General features: G+C 56.5%; 3 protein-coding genes across 9 annotated transcripts; 2 read left to right on the top strand and 1 right to left on the bottom strand.

The window, feature by feature from the left end:
* Positions 1-365: 365 nt before the first annotated feature.
* On the top strand, positions 366-6,465 carry LOC309449688 (killer cell lectin-like receptor subfamily B member 1B allele B). The gene is made up of 8 exons (XM_082071996.1): positions 366-379; positions 1,189-1,290; positions 2,760-2,978; positions 3,859-3,954; positions 5,320-5,448; positions 5,649-5,803; positions 6,011-6,126; positions 6,207-6,465. The coding sequence occupies exons 3-8, from the start codon at positions 2,789-2,791 to the stop codon at positions 6,331-6,333; spliced, it is 813 nt and encodes a 270-aa protein (XP_081928122.1). The 5' UTR covers positions 366-379; positions 1,189-1,290; positions 2,760-2,788; the 3' UTR covers positions 6,334-6,465.
* A 785-nt stretch (positions 6,466-7,250) lies between these two features.
* On the top strand, positions 7,251-14,136 carry LOC309449690 (C-type lectin domain family 2 member B-like). 7 transcript variants are annotated; one of them, XM_082072002.1, is made up of 8 exons: positions 7,251-7,274; positions 8,909-8,992; positions 10,340-10,470; positions 10,903-10,959; positions 11,372-11,464; positions 11,565-11,749; positions 11,856-11,959; positions 12,361-14,136. In XM_082072002.1, the coding sequence occupies exons 3-8, from the start codon at positions 10,446-10,448 to the stop codon at positions 12,515-12,517; spliced, it is 621 nt and encodes a 206-aa protein (XP_081928128.1). In that variant the 5' UTR covers positions 7,251-7,274; positions 8,909-8,992; positions 10,340-10,445; the 3' UTR covers positions 12,518-14,136. The 7 variants fall into 7 exon arrangements, with proteins under 7 accessions (XP_081928128.1, XP_081928125.1, XP_081928127.1 ...); XM_082071999.1 differs by lacking the exon at positions 7,251-7,274 and adding an exon at positions 7,307-7,882; XM_082072001.1 differs by lacking the exon at positions 7,251-7,274 and adding an exon at positions 7,929-8,258.
* Positions 12,991-16,817, bottom strand: LOC309449689 (killer cell lectin-like receptor subfamily F member 1). The gene is made up of 7 exons (XM_082071997.1): positions 16,772-16,817; positions 16,613-16,696; positions 15,832-15,918; positions 15,255-15,431; positions 14,701-14,855; positions 13,633-13,748; positions 12,991-13,128 (listed from the first exon to the last, which is right to left on the bottom strand). Exons 2-7 carry the CDS (start codon positions 16,686-16,688, stop codon positions 13,005-13,007), a joined length of 735 nt encoding a protein of 244 aa, XP_081928123.1. The 5' UTR covers positions 16,689-16,696; positions 16,772-16,817; the 3' UTR covers positions 12,991-13,004.
* Between the last annotated feature and the right edge of the window lie 538 nt (positions 16,818-17,355).

The raw sequence follows: 17,355 nt of genomic DNA, 5'->3' as shown, positions 1-17,355 counted from the left end.
GTTGCGAGCCAGGGCCGTGGGGAGACCGTCCTGCGGTGGGACGTGGCTGTGGGGACTGTCCCGTGCAGGCAGCCCTTGTCCCCTCCTGCTGCCTGAGGGGACAGCCGTTCCCCAGGGTGCAAGCGCTGTCTGTGCTTCTTGTCGCAGGTACCTGGTGTACGACCAAGTCGAGTGTGCGTTTTTGAATGGCCGTGGAGTTGTGAGTTCAAGCTGCTCACAGCTCCGACCGTATCTCTGCAGCAAGCCCCAAGCTATCATGTGAAAGAGAGGATGGAGAAAGGACCTTCTCCATGCTGGGACCTCCACAGCTTCACCTCTTCCAGCAGCACAGCGTGACCTGGGGATGTTCTTCCCTCACTGCAGCTCTGGATTTCTCCAGGTCTCAGTAACAACTCGCTGCCCGGTCTCAAGGAGAGGGACCTGCAGGAGGGGCAGACCCCGGGGATGGTGATATCTGGCTGTGTGGATTGGGAGCCTGGGTTGCACATGGAACTGGTTTCTTTCTCCTGGGCCCACTGCAGCACTCATCTTGCTTTTCTGACAATTCCCCTGAATCTGCTTTTGCCCTGTGGTGATGGAGCTCGAGGTGCTGCTGCCAGATGAGATGGGCGCAGGGAGCTCGGCCCATCTCCCCAACCCTGTGCTGGGACGTGAAGTGAGCTCCTGTGGCACCTGTTACTGATCCAGACCCTGTTGCTGGTTTTTTGCTATTTTTTGTAATTAAAACATGGTAAATAATCATGTGTGTCCCTTCTGTTCCTCACAGCGCTTGTTGAAAGCCACTGTTCTCCCCATCAGCCCTTGTGTTCCTGCGTACGGGGGCTTGTGTGCCGCCCCCCAGAAGCCGCTGCCGCAGGAGCCCCAGCAGCAGCTGAAAGCAGCCGTGGGCGTTGGGGACAAACCCACCTGCTGGTGGGTGAACAGCCCTCCCTGTGTCCCCTGGAGCGGTGGCTGTGCGGGACGGCCCTTCCCAGTGCTCCCAGTCCGTCCATCCTTGGGCTTTCCAGTCGGGGCAGATTCCAGCAGGGCTGGGGATGCTGTTGGGACAGTCTCAGCCCTTTTTTCTTCCTTAGGTGGGAAAACCCTATTTGTGGAGGCTTCTGCCATGGGCAGAGGTTCCTCTTTGCTCTTCCCTGTTTTTCTTCCCCATGACATTTGTTTGTTTTGTCTTTATTTCCCTTCCCGTAGCACTCACATCTCTTCACTTCCTCTCGACCTTTGCCCCATTCAGGCTGAGAGTCCAGCTCAAAGAGAGAGAATCCCGCACATCAGAGCCGGGTTCAGGCTGCGGTGGGTGAAAAGTGGGAGGCGTAGGATCACATCCCCCTTTTTGAGGCGCCTTTTTCCCCGGGTCAGGGTTGCTCTGGCTTTTTGGGGCTGCAGCAGCTCAATATGACCTTGATGGACGTGGCAGCTGTGACGAGCTGCCCTTCTCATCGCACCTTTTGATGCTGTGAACCGCAGCCCCCCCTTTTTCATAAGGGACACAGCACAGTCAGCTCAGGCTGTCAGCTCTGCAGCATCTCTGGGAGCTCGGCTTTTGTTGCGTTGCCTCTGTGCAGTCAGATTAGATGCAGAAAAGCCTTTAAAACCTGCAGACCTTTAAACTAAAGTGTGTGTTGCTGGTCGAGAAGCCGCAACCCTTCCTGTGTTTGATGTTTCTCGAAATTTCCTAATATATCTCCACCTGTTTTCTCTACCTGCTCTGGTCGCAATCGAGCCCCTTCTGTGTGCTCACATTGCCCAGGCTGGAAACCACTTTCCCCTAAAAAGGGCTAAATACCTAATTTGGGGCTGTTTCAACAGGTCCTGACAGTTTGTATTTCCTCTCATTGGGGTTGAAAAATCCTTGCATGGGATTTCTTCCTCGGTGCAGAAAAAGATGAGCGAATCTTCCAAAGAAACCAGTAAACCTGTCATTTTCCACCTTTATATTTTCTATAAGTTTGGGGCTGTGCTTTCATTTCTGACCTTCCCCGCCCTTCAGTTGCTCCAGTCCCGGTTCCCAAAGGGAGCAGCTGAGTGTCTCTTGGAAATGCCTTGAAAACAAGGAACGAAGAGAAACAGCTTGATTTCTTGAGCTTTTTGGGCCATTTTCCATCTTTCCCCTCCAAGGGCTCATTTCTAACCCCTTGTTTCCAGAGTCTCCCGGGTTTTTTTGGCAAAGCAGCAAAATGGTGATGTGCTTTAAACCCAGGCTGGAAAACCAGTGAAATTACAGGGAAATTGGTAAAAGCGGCGATGCTGGGATGGGTTTGGGTGGGGAGAAGCAGTGACTGAGGCAAGAAAACACCTTTCGAGCAGCTGAAGGGAGGAGATAAGGGTGGAATGGATCTGGTTTTATTTATTTCATAAAAATCCCAATTCTCGCAATCCTGGTAGGAACATTCTGGGAGATCGCGGATCATTCTCGCCACGACACCTTATTTCTTGTGCAAAATGACCCATTTGGACAGAGCGGAGCAAAGTCTGGAACGGCCCATTTGCCCAACTGTGGATCTTGGGTTTGTTTGCCCCTTTTTTCAATTATTCAAGGTGTCTTGTTTGGTACCTTAGAAGAATATGGCTCAACTTTGAATAGAAAAGGCTTAATGTTGTCAGGAGCTGCTTCTGTTGATGAGACAAACACATTTTCCCTGGCTTAATTCAGCACAAAGGGCGTGAGGTTTCGTTTTCGGGCTGACCAGTGCATCACATGCGCTTTCTTGCAACCTCGCTGCGCTTGCCGAGCGCTCAGAGGCTCTTACTTCTCCCCGCAGAGCTCTGGCCTGGAGAGGAACTTGCGGAGATGAACCAGAGGAGCGAAAAACCGCAGAAAAGCCGGTTTTCTCAGGGCTGGATGGGCCCCGTTGGAGCCAGAGGCACCGCTGGTGATCCTCCCGCCTCTCCCGCTATGGCCGAGGAAATTGTCCATGCTGACCTGGATATCAGGTCTGGAAGGGGCAGCAGGAAAGTGCATTCGCTTCCTCAACCTGGCAGTAAGTGCACTGAGGGGTTTTTTGGGGGATATTTACTTTCTGGCTGTGGTTGTGCTGGGAGGCTCCTGCCCCCCAAGCGGGAAGGGCCCGTGGCTGCGGTGAGTGATGGAGGATCCCGTCTGCTCTTTGGGATTCCTTCAGTAGTTTTCTCTTGAAATGGTTTTAGGGTTTATTTGAAATGGGGTCAGTGTTGCCCAAGTCGTACCAGGACCTTTGAAATGCTGCTTTTGTGCCCGCGGCCACCACGTTGTCCCCTTACACCTCCCTCCCCCTTCCTCCTGCGCCTGCTCTGCCTGCAGCGAAGGTTTAACTCCTGCTCTTTCCCCTCTGGAAGAGATCTCTGCGTGGTGACGGCATCTTCAGGCAGCTTCCCACAATGTCTTTTCTTTGCAAGAATTCCATGATTTGCACCAAACACCCCCCTTTTGAGCTCAAAGGACTCTGCCAGACCCACCACCTGATGTCAAGGTGGAGTCGGATGTTCCTCCTTTGCTGTTTGATTCCGAAGCAGATGACGAACCTTTGCTGGTCCAGGTGAGCTCTGGCTTTGGCCAGAAGCATCATCCTGCCCTCCCATCTTGGTCCACCTCTACCCTTGGCTTCTAGTGACTTTACAACATCCAGGAAATTGCCAATTCTTGCATATCTGGGTAGAACCAACACAACTTCATCACGCGCATCTTTTCCCCAGTGCCAGCAGGGTCGGGAGGAGGGTGGCAATGACAAAACATGGACAACCGACCAAAGCTGTAGAACAACCAGCAGCAGCACCACAGAGGGATTTTGGGGAGGAAAGAGCCCGAATCTGCGGTGCAGGTCTGGCTGGCTGGATGCGGGGCTGGGACAGGGCTTTTCTGCCAACAACTCCTTTCCCTTGCAGCATCGAGCTGTCCCCGGTGGCACCGAGCGGCTCTCTGCGCCGGCTGGACCGGGAAACTCATCTTCTGGGTGGCCCTGGTGGCGATGGGATGCTCGTGTGAGTAGATCTGCTTGTTGGCACGGGGACAACCAAAGGACAATCCGGAGAGGGGACCATCCGAAGAGAGGGTCCCTGCTCCGGGGGTGCTGGCTCAGGTGCTTGTGTAGGAGGCAAATCTGCTTTTTATGACCTTGGCTTTTATCAGAATTTCATAGAGCTGGTGGGTGGAGGAGACTTGGTTATTTTGGTTGGCCAGCGAGACGAAAACCACTGGAAACTTCTCAGCTGTGGCAGGGTGAGGATTTGACACCCTGGGGCCGAGCTCAGGGTCACACGCAGCCCTGTTGGAATGAGTTTTGTGCCGGGTGTGATGTTGCTGGTGGCACCTGTTGCTGCCCTGACCCACGGCGCCCCCGAAGCACAGCAAGCAGCTGGAACGGAGTCTCAAATGTCTGGTGGATCTTGGTGAGGAGATCCTTCTGCAAAGGGGAAGGGGATCCAATGGATCTTGTGCTGGGAATGGTCTCAGGTGTGGATTTGAACTTTGGGAATGGATCTGCCAAGCGTTTGGCACACGGGTATGGAGGGAAGAGCAAAGGGATGAGGCTCAGCACCCTTCGTGGCTCCGAGAGCTGCAGAACGCAGGTGATGCTCTGAGGATGCGGGAGCGATTTGGGTACCAGCCCTGAGCCGGTGGCTTTGTAGGGATCTGCTGTCCCTGCTGCGGGGTGGAACTGGGACCAGCAACGACTGGTTGTCTGATGCAACGTCTGACCAGCAACGGCTGATGGTTTGAATTTGTGTGGGCTCAGAACTGGAGAGAAACCCCAAAAGGCATCTCCTGGAAGCCTTTTGTGCGCACTGCAGCGTCTGTGATCGCGCTGTGCTGCAAGGGGTAGTTGAAAGGTGGTGCAGAGCCCCTCACCCTTGCGCCAGGCCCCTCTGGGCTGCACAGCTGGGGCTGGCACAGCTGGGTTGTGCACTAGAGGCCATTTCCGCAGCGGTCAGAGGCTCCCGGGCTCTCTGCAGCCGGCCGGGCTGATGGCTCCGTATCTCATGCTCCATCTCGCGCAGGGTGCAGGGGCCACATCCTGTTGGCAGCGCAGAGCAGCAGCGGGTGAAGGCGGTTGCAGGCGCGGGGCTGAGCTCAGAGGTGGGGACCCCGTACCCAAAACGGGGAGTCTGCTCTGGGCTGGGGCCCCGAGGCTGGTTCCCACCCCCATGAGATGCTCAGATGGAGGCCTGGGCTGAGCTGAGACCACAGGAAGGGTGAGGGGGGCTGGAGGGCTCCGAGCACCCACTTTGTGTGAGGATCCAGCCCAGACGCTTCCCTGCAGCCCGCGGGGACCAGTGCACGTAGATCTCGGTGGTATCGTGCCTGGGGAGCCCGTCCCTCTCCCCTGCTCGCTCCGTCCCTTGCAGTTCTGCACCAGCAGCCGGAGAACCCAGGAAGCTGCAAAAACGGGAGCGGGAACGCAGGAGATGGCAACAGCACCCTGGAGAAGATCCGCTCAGAGCTGCGGAAAGAGCTTTGCTTGCCAAACCTGCAAGGTAACGCCAACCACAACGCATCTCCACACTGTCTGCTTTCCCAAAACCCTGCAGCACCCCCAGACTGGAGAAGCAAGTGAAGCTCAGGCCATCCCCGTGTTCCTGGGGAGCCAGCAGCACTTAAACACTTGTCCTTCTTTGGATGGGCAGGGGACAAGGTGGCTTCTTGGTGGCTGAAGATGGCACTGCCTGTCTTTCAGAGGCTGGGGGGTGCAAGATCTGCCCCGGGGGCTGGATGGCGAGTGGGACCAAGTGCTTTTGGGTTGCTGACGGGATGCGCTCGTGGAGCGAGAGCCGGGGGGACTGTGCGAGTCGGGGGGCCGAGCTGCTGATGCTGAGGGACGAGGACGAGCTGGTAAAGGGACCGATGGCATCGGGGATGTGGGACGGGTCCCGGGGCTCAGCACCCACCCCTGTGCACAAACCTCTGCGGAGCCTTGGCCGGTGTCAGTGTGGGGGACACTGGTGGGGCTCGGGGCTGCGTGGGGACAGGCTGGAGCCTGTTTTGGGATGGCGATCAGTGACACATCAGTGTCACCACCTGCCCTCTCCCCCGACACAGGATTTCCTAAACCAAATCATTGGGAAACCCAGCAGCTACTTCTGGATCGGCCTCTCCCGCCCCTCTTATGGGAAGGACTGGACTTGGCTGAATGGTTCCCACGTGGACTGGAACCGGTGAGCGCTTGGGGTGCGATGGGTGTCGGGATGGGGGCACCCCAGGGACCCTCGTGCTGTGACACAGGATCTTCCTGCAGCCCCAGGCTCTGGCTGAGCAGTCCGTCTGGAGGAAGCTGTGGGGTGCTGAAGGGGAACAGCATCACGTCTCAAAGCTGCAGCACGGGATCTCCCTGGATCTGCCAGAAAGAAGCCACCCAGCTCTGAGGGGGGCAGGAGGGGCACAAAATGGGCCAACAGCAGGAGAGACACCTGGGAACGGGCCAGGATCAGGCCCTCGGTGGGGGCTGCGGTCCTGGCATTGCTCAACAGATCTGCACCAATTAATTATGACGTTAATTTGGCTCCGTGTGGTGTTTCCAAGCAAGTTTGCTCATGGGGAGGGGTGGAAGGAGCATCCTGCTGTACCAGAGAAGCCTCCTCGTGCACACCCGCCCTCGTGCACACCCTCGTGCACACTGTACCCATCCCTTTCTGTCCAGGGGGGAGGATTAAGAAGAAATAAAGCAATCCAAAGGTAAACACGCGGCAGGTGAACTGCTGCGAGGCAGCGCCTGGGCCAGACCCAAGGAGCGCGAACACCCAGAGCCCAGTTTGCTGACCCGCGGAGGGGACAGGGGACATGGACATGGGGGTGGCTGCAAGTCTGAGCCACAGCTGCCACATCGGGGTGACGGGGAGGAGATAAGAGCATCTCCCTATAGAATAAACCTCCAAAAATAGCGCAAACCTCCCAAAACGGTTTCCCCAGCTCCGAGCGAGCGGCGAAGCTCGGCGGGACTGCCCCATGTGCTGTGGGTCTGAACTGGGTGCCTGGGGGTGGGTGGGCTGGGAGCACTGGGAAGGGCCGTTTGCAGCAGCCCTGGTGTCACGCAGCCCCCTCGTTGCTCTCGCGGGGGACACGGGGAGGTTTGTTCACCCTCCAGCCAGCTCGGGTTCGTCCCCAGCAGCCCCGCGGCTGCTTTCGGCTGCTTCTGGGGGGATCAGGACTTGGGGGGCCCCCAGAGCCCCGTAACGCAGCCTTGGGTGAGGGAACACACCCTGCGGGACACTGGGACATCCCGAGCTCCTCCCGCCTGCAGCGATTCCTCCCACAATCAAAACAGGAGGTTTGTGCCAGAGAGAAGAGAAACCAGCATCTTTATCAGGTACAACCCCCCTCCCCAGCACCACTTGTGCTTTCTTGATGATTTCTCTGCAATTGTGATGTGGGTGGGGGAAATTTGGTATCACCATCGCACTGTCGAGCCTATAAATAGTTGTGTTTGCTGCCTTTGTCACCAGCAGTGGTTTGGTGACGTGTTTGCAGGCCATTCCTCTCGCTGACTGTGGAATAAACCGTGTACTTCACAAGGGGAAGAGGCCTTGGCTGGGGAACCGGCCGATATTCATGTGTAGGGGGGGCAGGTGGGACCTGTCGCCTGGAAATCCCCCGTGTCGCTCCCATGGCTGGTGGGCACAGAAATGCTGACGATGGGCGGCGAGAGCTGCGTGCGGGGATGTTTTTGGGCCGATGCCGTCTCCACTGCCCACACTCCCCTGAGGTTTCTTTTCCTGCGGGAATTTATGGCAGCTGCTGGTTTAATCCAGAAAATGAGTGTGAGCGTATTTACTGAGGTCGGTGCGGAGGACCTGGGGGAAGGACAAAGCTGCGAAGGGGGAAGATCCATCTCTGGCTCCATCCCCTCTTCCCCCGGGCGGAGGACACAGCGGCAGCGCCTGCAGCTCCCGCTGGGGCCGGAGGGAGCCGGGGAAGGTCAGTAGCTTTAAATCCTGCAGTTCAATTGTCTTTGAGCCGACCTGGTTTGTTCTGATGCTGTCGCAGCGTTTCCTCTGGGCTTTATTTCCACTCGGAGGCCGCTCTGAAGCCGAGTGTTCCCCTGTGTTTCTATTTGTGGCCGGAGACCAGAGACGCCCACCCGTTGCCACCGGGGCAGGACAATCCAAGGGAGCCCAACCCGCCCCACCTGCTGCTGGGGCATCGCGCCGTGGGCTGGAACGCTTGGAGTGGGTTGTAATGGAGCTGAGAGCTGAAATTTGGGGCTTCCAGACATTTGCCCCCCCCGGCCTCTCCCTGGGACCAAGCGGTGAATTATGGAGCAGGAGCCGGGGTAAAAACCTGAAGGAAAGAGGTTTGGGCTTGAGCCTATTTCTTTGTTATGTCAAGAGGAATTCTTGGCTTGATAAGTATGTACAATGTTTTACTGAAATCATGTTACAGCTGCTCGTGCCCTTATCTGGCCTCATTCCTTGGAGTGGTGCATTACAACATGGAAAAAACCCAGTTTTTCGAGGTCTTTAGCCATCACATCAGCAGCGGAACCGCAATCGGTGCTGAATCACGTCCCAGCAACCACAGGACTTGCTCCTGCTGTACCCACAGCGTCCAGCCCTGGGGTCTCTCGTAGCTTTGCCCCCATTCTGCAGGTCCTGGTGGAGCCGGACCTGGGTTTGGAACGCGGAGCTTCCCGGGTCTCCGCAGGGAGCACCTGGAAGGGGCGGCTCTCAGCACCGGCTCCGTGTCGGTTCTCAGACGCTTCTGCTTGTTCCGATTTGCTGGATTCTCGCTCCCGTCCTACGGGTTGGGGATACGTTTGGGTTGGGGAGCAGAGAGCGTCCCTGCGTGGGTTCAAACCCTCAGCTGGCTGGAGGCTGCGGGCGGGGACGGGAAACACGCAGTTATTTCTCTAGTGGACAAAAGAACTGGCAGTGGAAGCTGGTTTCCCTTTTCTCTTATCTCCTCTCTTATCTCTTATCTCATCTCTTATCTCTCCTCTCCCAGCAGCTCCTGGAAGCTGGAAACTGAAGCTGCTTTGGACCAAGAAGCCGGCACAGAAAAGCCCATGTTCCGCTCAGCATGCACAGGGTGAGTGGAGCCTGCGGAGCAGTGACGTTTCCTTTCTGTTTTCCCAGTTAAAGGGTTTTTCTCTTGCTGCAGCACCATTCGGGTGCTGTCAGACAAGGGACTCCCTCCTATTTGCTGCGGGGATTCTTTGTCCCTCGGGCACCAGACAAAAGTGCCTTTATTTCCATGACCGCTGGCCATAGTTTCCTCCTACTGAGGTCACGACCTAGAACAATGTTCTCCTTTAATATTTGAGACAGGCTTTTTGGGACACAAAAGTATGTTATTTCCCACAAGTATTTGGGGTTATTTCCTGATGATTTGGTTTCTCCGCTGTTCTTCACTTGGTGCTTTTGCTCCTCTTGCCCCATCCCCTGCTGTTTGCCCCCACACCCACCGCGCTGCCGCGGGAATCATTTGGTGCTGGGGAGAGCAGCGAAATGCTGCATCACTTAAACCCTGTTCGAGATCAAACGTTTGAGGGTTAAAAACAAATTCAATTCTTACCTTTGCAAACTGGTGAAGGTGGTTCTCACCTGGAAAATATTGGCTGCAAACAGAGGAAGATCCAAAGGGCAGGTGGAGATAATGTAGATGTGTTTACAGTGCTGACATTAAACAGGAACAGATGGTAGGGCTGGTTTTAATAAACACAGAAGCTCTTTGTTCTGGGAGCTGCAGCTGCCCTTGGCTTCAAGGGCTTGTTCACAACAGCATCTCCAGCTCTTCCTCTTGCATGTTTTTCTGTTTGAGGTTTTTCTTGTGAATATTCTGCATATATCTCCTGGGGTTTTGCTGATCTGAGGAGAGAGCTCAATGTCGCCATGGGCTCTGGGAAAAGGCCGCGGCCAGGGAAAGGGCAGAAAGTCAAAGACCTTGGAGAAACAGTTTATAAGAACAACTGTTGAGGTTTAATTGCAAGATGACAATAAACCACGGCACTACCCCCTTTCTCCTTAGACAGGGGCCTCAGGGCCGTGGTCGAAGAGAGCGAGACCTCGTGCTCTCCCTGTGATACAGGGCGTACGATGCTTATGGGATGGAAAACTGAGTCGGTCAGTTTTAGTCGCCGGTTCCGTCTGCCCCTCCTTGCACATTCGCCCCTCTCGTGATGGAACATGAGAAATCTTATCAGTATTATTGGCAATAAATCTGAACATGAGCTTCTTCAGCACCGCGTTGGCCACGGTGCTCACAGTGCCGGAGAACTCAGAGTGAACGGACCGAACATGGAACGAACAGCAGAAAAGGAGCTTTTAGACAGAAGTGCTGCGAGTGCAGCACCGAGGTTTGGAGGGGATGATGAGTTTTGGTTGGTGGTTGTTGTTTTATTATCATTATTATGATTTTGTTAATTGTTTCTTTCAGTGATGGCAGGAGCGCCCTGGCAAAGCCCCGGACGGAGCAGGAGCGGCGGAGCTGAGGGACACACTCGTCCCCAGAGGGTCCATCTGTCCCCTCCGCAGCACCAGGGATGGCAGAAGCTCTTAGTGATGCAGGTACCTGAGCACCAGCCCCTTTCCCAGAGGCTTTAAAGCCGCCCTGGAGACGAGCGGCTGGTTTCTGTGCTGGGGACGCGGCTCAGATGGGTCTGAAGGACCATTCAGCAGCATGTGGGGTGACCTGAGGGTCCTGGTGCTGAAAACACCTTGTAGCTGAAGAAATGGGGACAGAATTGAGACAAAACCTCCCCAGGGCAAACAGGGCTGGCAGGAGCTGATAAAATCAAAGTGGTTTGGAAAAACAAGCGAATAATGTTTTTTTGAAGGCAGAAATCATATTTTCCTTCCTGCTGTGCATGTAAACCAGCTGGAGGAGAAATGATGCTTTTCCCATGAGGAAGACAGCCCACATTAGTAATTTCCTGATGAATAATGTCACAGCATCAGCAGTAACTCTTTACATTCTATGGGCTTCTTGCTTTGGCACAGGCGAAGACCTGACGGCCGTAACGATGCTGCCGCAGCAGAGAGCAGAGCGAAGGACCAGTGAGCACCAGCCCTGCCATGGGGGCCTTGGGAGGTTGTGGTTGGGCCGAGTGTGACGCGGGCAGCTAAAATTTGGGTTAAAATAGCTGGGGAGAGGGGCAGGAGGATGCAAGTAAAGCTGTTTGCAAGCTGCGGGAGGCACAGGGTGGCCCAAACGGGGGGTCTGGGGGATGGTGCCCATCTCTTGTGATTGTGGTGGGATGGAGAGGATTCAGTGAGGTCAGAAAGCCCTAAAAATCCTTGAGACCTTTGAAAGCACTGGGATGCACCCCTGAACCGAGCCTGCACCCCACTGTACCCCCCACGTGCTTTGTGGACGGATTTAAAGGCGCTGAAGGCCCCTGAGCGGGGAACACAAGAGCTGCGGGAGCTGGGGCTGCTCTTTGTGATCTTCCATGTGGTTTGTACCCAGGTTTTAGCCTTAAGTGCATTAAGGATCAAAAGGTCCCCATCGGGGTCACGGTGGTCGTAGCCGCGTTGCTCCTCACCATCATCGCGCTGGCGGGTAAGTGGCTGAGGGTGGAGGTGCCGACCCCCAAAGTCTTCTCCTCCCCTGGAGAAACCCACCGGGTTGAGTCACCAGGACGTGTTCTGCTCCTTTCCAGTTAAGAAATGCCCGTCCTGCCCGTCCTGCCCCTCTCACGTCCTTCCCAGCTGCCTGGACAACGGCATTGGATACAGGGAAAAGTGCTTTTACTTCATTGAGGACGAAGCGGATTGGAACAGGAGTCGGATCGCGTGTGTTTCTCTGGGGGCGCATTTGGCCACCATCGACAGCTGGGAGGAGCTGGTAAACAGGAAATTCCTGAGAACTGGTGTTTCCAAGTCGATTTGGGGTTCCAATGGAGGGTGTAACATGAACATAGATCTCTGATGTTGATTTTTTCCCACCCTAGCGTTTCCTCTTGCGCTATGGGCGCTCCTTGCACTACTGGTTGGGTCTCCAAAGGGAAGAGTCTGGACCTTGGAAATGGGTCAACGGGTCTCTCTTCAACAACTGGTACGTCCCATCTTCTTCTGGAGAACAAAACCACGTCCTGGGCTGGGATGGGGATTGAATGCCAAAAGACACATATATTATACATATATATAAATTTAATGAGTTGAGAGCAATTAAGCACGACTTTTCTTGCTCGAGCTGAAGCGCTTGGACCAGAGTCTGTGGGTTTGTGGGATGCAGATGCTGGTGGGGGTTGAGGGATGAACCCTCCCAGGGTCACACAACTGACACTATTCCCTCATTTGTGGAGGGGACGCGGGTTTTGTTCCTCGTGGGGCGTTTTTTGTGCTGGGAAGGGTGTTCCTGCTCCTGCGGCGCTGTTTCCCGTCTGGGAGATGCTCAGCCGCCCACCTGAGGCCAACAGCAACCCCTTTGAGTTTTCCTTTTGCTCTTTGATGCAGGTTTGATGTCCGGGGAAAGGGACAATGTGCCTATATCGACCAGGACGGGATCAGCAGCGACTGGTGCTCCCAGACGAAATTCTCTGTCTGCAGCCACCGGCAAAACCGGCCCAGCGCCATTCAGAAGGATTCAGAAACTCTCCCCAGTTTCACCTGAAATTTCCCCCTGGGCAGAGGGGATCAACCACAAGCTGCTATTAACCCTCCACGACGTGTTAGCAATGGTGTAAATTCATTTTCGTTTTAGGTTACAAAAGCAGAAACGCCTCACAACGCTGACACAAGCTGAGACCAAAGAATCCTCGCTCGGGGTTTGACCACAAGTGTCTTTCCAGCGTTTGCAGCTGCGGGGACACTCGGGGACACTCGAGGGGTTTGGAAAACTCCCCGCTCTGCCGCTGCCGCCCCGCGGAGCTCAGTCCCGCTGGTTTTCCCGTCCTCGGTGTTGTGTGTCTTGGTTTTGGTTTTGCTTTTGGTTTGGTTTTATCTGCGTTTGGAGGATCTGGAGGCAATGGGCAGAAATACAAAGTGGAGACCCCGACCTCAGCGAGGAGCCCCAGCCGCTGCTCTGGGATGTGTTTTGGCGTCCCGGTGAATTACCCAGCGCTGAGCTTGTCCTGGTTTTCCTGGTCATTTCCTCCGGCTTAAATCTCGGTGGCTTTTTTCTGGCAAACCCGTTGCAGTAGAGCGCTGCAGATGTGGGAACGCAGCTGACCCCCCCGAATCGCGGCACAAGCCTTCGCCTGGACGGGACCCAGCACCGGAGACCTGGGGAGCACCGGGACGGCCATCAGCCTGGCGCCGTGTGTTCAGTTACAACAGTTACCTCATCACAGTGTTTTCCCCCCACAACCTGAACCGGCACAGCCGCTGTCAGCTCAGCTGATGGTACCACCCTCTTGTTTTTCCAACTGTTGGGAAAGCAGAACTATCGGTAGTACCGTGCTCACCCCAAAAGATAATTACCCCTCCCCACACCCCCATGTGTGTACTAACAAATATTAGCTCTGTGGGATCGATTGCAATTTACACATTATTGCACTTTGCATTTGGCTATATAATAGGAATAATGGTTTAATTGCTTTTTTCCCTCTCTGGCTGCAGAGAACAAACCCGTGTTGCTCTGGTTTCTCTTTGCTCCTATGAGCGTTGCTGCCGCCTCCAGGGGGATTTTGGGGGCAGCCGGGTCTGTGCTGAGCATCGCGCTGGGAAATATTTCCCTGGGCCGGGGCTGTTGGAACCTGCTCGTGAACCGGAGCGAGGGGCACTCACAGGGCTGCTTGTAACGCGGATCCGTCCCACCAGCTCCACTCCTGCCCGCGCGTCTGGTCCATGCTCAGCCCCATCCAGGCTCCGGGGCTGGTTCTGGTCATCTCCGCGATGAAAGCCTGGGAGAGGAGAAGAGACTCGGAGGTGATCGCATGGCAAAGAGACCTGATCCTGCCCGTGAGGGTCTGGTCGGGATGGGCCCGGCACATCCCGGTTGCTGACGGGGGCTGGAGGGGTTGGTGGGTGCTTTGGAAGAGATGGGAGTGTGGTCTGGAGATGACGGGCAGGGCTGGAGACATTCAAACCCGCCTGGACACGATCCTGTGTGATCTGCTCTGGTGACCCTGTGTTAGCAGGTGGGTTGGAATGGATGATCTCCAGAGGTCCCTTCAGCCCAACCAGCCTGGGACTCTGTGTGTATGATTCGGTGAAGCAGGTTTTTTTGGGGTGACAGAGGAGCCTGGAAACTCATATACGGGGCAAACTGTATTTGCCCTTTTCCCTTAACCTCACCTAAGTTCTGATTTATGTTTTGAGGCTCTTTTTCCCCCTGAAATAATAGAATCATTTTGGTTGGAAAAGACCCCCAAGATCATTGAGTCTTACCGTTCCCCCACCGCTAGCACTGCCCCATGTCCTGAGAACCTCATGTCCGTCTGTCCAGCCCTCCAGGGATGGTGACTCCAGCACTGCCCTGGGCAGCCTGTTCCAATGCCCCACAGCCCTTTGGGGAAGAAATTGTTCCCCAGATCCAACCTCAACCTCCCCTGGCGCAACTTGAGGCCGTTTCCTCTGCTCCTGGCGCTTGTTCCTGGGGAGCAGAGCCCGACCCCCTGGCTCCAAGCTCCTTTCAGGCAGTTCAGAGATCAGAAGGTCTCCCCTCAGCTCCTGTTCTCCAGCTGAACCTCCAGGTCCCTCATCCTGACCCATCACACTGCTTGTGTGGGCTCGGGCGCTTTGCCAGACAGGAAGGAGAAACCTCAACCACAACGTGGCTTTTTGCCAAAAGAAAAGCTTAAAAAAGCTCAAAGCAGCGGTGTCGCTCGGGCCCTTCCCGCCGCAGTTACTCACCTTCTCCTCCGCGCTCTCCAGCACCGCCAGCTGAGATCGCTGGTACCCGCAGTTCTCCGCCGCCTCCTCCCAGGCGCTGGTGTCTGTGGACACCCAGTAGCACTTGGCTGCGAACGGCCGCCAGCCGGCGGGACAGAGCCGGCACGGCGCGGCGCCTGCGGCAGAGGATGAGTGTGAGCGCTGCTGCAGCCCCCGGCACCGCGGGCGAGGGGCAGGGCTGGGGCACCGGGCTCTCGCACCCCCTTGGGACACTTGAGGCTTTTCCTGCCCTTTGAGCCCTTCCAGGTGCATTTTTGGGGAATGTGGACTCTGCTTGTGCTGGAAAAATGTCCCTTGGTAATGGGGGAAAAGCAAGAGGAGCAATAGAGGAAGGTGATGGGCGCAGGGTGGGGCAGGGAGAGGGCGATGGGGATGGGGACAGCAATTGGGATGACTTGGGGGTCCTGCGGTGTTTTCCCAATGTTCCTGGCCTTGTTGTCCCCCTTCCACATGAAAAGGGGCAACAAGGCGAGGTCCCCAGCACCGAAGCTGCGGGTGACGCTGACCCGCGGTACCTGTGACGTTGTGGCTCCCTGGCTCACACAGCCGCTGTCTGAGCTGCAGCTGGAAGCAACTCAAGGAGCATTTGAACTCCGGGACGTCCCGGCGGCTGCTGGTGACCAGGCAGGATTCCCAGGAGCATTTGCTGGCTGGGGTCTCCGTGTCCTGGCTCAGGACGGGGCCGTTTCCACCTGAAATGAGGACGGTCTGACCCGCACATCGTGCTGCTGTGCTGGGACTGAGGACGCAGCCGCTGGGGTGACCCCCTTGTGCAAAGCAGCTCTTGGGACGGAGAAAGGTGCTGCCTGGGGACGGGACTCTGCGGGGGGACCCCTGGGGTCTCTGAACCACCGTCAGGGTGCAGAAAGGGACTTATATCAGGACAGGCTCCAAAACCAGACAAATCAGCCCGTGAAGGACACACTGGCAGCTTTTCCCTCCTGCCCCGTGGGGATCGCTCTGCAGAGCTGGCCCAGGAGCTGCTCCCTGCTAGAAATACAGGAGGAATCCGCTCCGGCCCAGGCGGGGGCTGGGCTGTGATGGTTTGGGGGAGATTGTCACCGCGCTGGGGTGACAGACGCTGCCGCTCACCCTGTCGCTGCAGCAGCCACAGCACGACGCCCGTCAGGACCGCGGTGCCAACCCATCCGGCTCCCAGCAGCGCCCAGTACCAAGGACCTGCAACAGCGACCAGAGCGGGGAGTGAGGGAGGAAGCAGCTTTTCTGGGCTCTTTTCCCAGTTTCCGATGCCCTTTGTTTCAGGAAACTTAGCGAGAAAACCTTGCGAGTGCCTGTAGGAGCCGTGGAGCTGAGAAAACCCACAACTGCTTTGCTTGCTTGAGCGGGGAAGCTGCAGCGAGCGAAGCTGCAAAGCCTCAGCCTGGGAGCGGGGCTGCTCTCCTCCTTGTGCTGCACCCGGGGGCTCCGGGGTGGGGAGGACCCAAAGCAAAGCCCTTGGGATGCCTGAAGAGATGGGGAGAGGGTGCAGGTCGCTGCGCGGCTCCTGCTCAGCCTTGTTGAGCTGCTAAAAGGGACCAGAACACGAAGCCCTGCGTGAAGGGGTAGGGGTGTCCTTGGGGGTCGGCTGTAGTTTTGCTCCCTTTTCAAGAAAATTGGGCTATGGGAAAGAAATCTGCATGTGCTATCGCTCTGTGCCGGGCTGGAGACGGGTAACGAACCCACTCCAAGCAAAACATTGGGCGTTGGCCACCGTCGGCTCCGGAAAGCGCTGGAAAAGGCCCAGGAAATTGTCCCTGTGCTCCCCTGCAGGGCAGGGTCTGGCAGCACCGGGACACCCGCTCCTCCACCCCCACCCATCCCCAGCCCCACGGGGCCGGGTGAGCGGAGCAACAGCACCGACACGGTCACTCACCGGGAAGCCTCGCGCGGGCGCCGGGAGCCGAGCGCGGCGGCACCTCTGGGCTGGCGTAGACGGTGGTCAGCGCCATGGCCGCTCCTGCCCGCGTGGCATTAAGAGTCAGACTTAGAGGTTCCTCTTGTCCCCACCCTGGAGCCAAAGCAGCTCAGAGACCTGCGGCAGCGGCGGCTCCTGGGGCTGCGGTCACAGCTCAAACCCCACATGCGTTGCCGTGCCCCGGCTGTCACGTCCCCCGCGTCGCGCTCTGCTCTGCCGCTGCTGCACCAGCCCCGAGAGCTGCTTCCCAACCACAGCTGCTGCTTTCCAGATGTTGAGGCGACCTGGGGGGAGAAGGGGAGGTGTCTGAAGGTCTTTACCCATTGGGGAAAGCGGGTTCCTCCTCCTGGTGCCAGAGACGTGCCGGTGATGACACGTACTAATATATATGTATATATCGATAGTTATCTATTTCCTACCTGCTTTTAACCAGCAGCAGAGACCAAGGATGTGACTCACTTGCGATGTGCAGGGGCTGGTTGATTTGGGGCTGGTTTGTTTCAGCAGCTCTTTGGTCTGTCTCGCGCTGCTCCCAGAGGCCAGAGGAGCAGAGCTGCTGGTGCGGGAAACGCCAAACCCGCCGCATCCAGCCGCAGCCACGGCCATGGGGCTGTTCGGGCTTTCTAGGGGCAGATTTGGAGAGAGTCCACGTGGTTTCGTGCTCCTGCAAATGCTCAAAATGCAGCATTAAAAATCCTCTC

The sequence above is a fragment of the Streptopelia decaocto genome (assembly GCF_964273445.1).
Source record: "Streptopelia decaocto genome assembly, chromosome: 24".
Lineage (NCBI taxonomy): Eukaryota > Metazoa > Chordata > Aves > Columbiformes > Columbidae > Streptopelia > Streptopelia decaocto.
The sequence above is the reverse complement of the archived record's forward strand: the minus strand, read 5'-3'. Positions and strand labels throughout refer to the sequence as shown.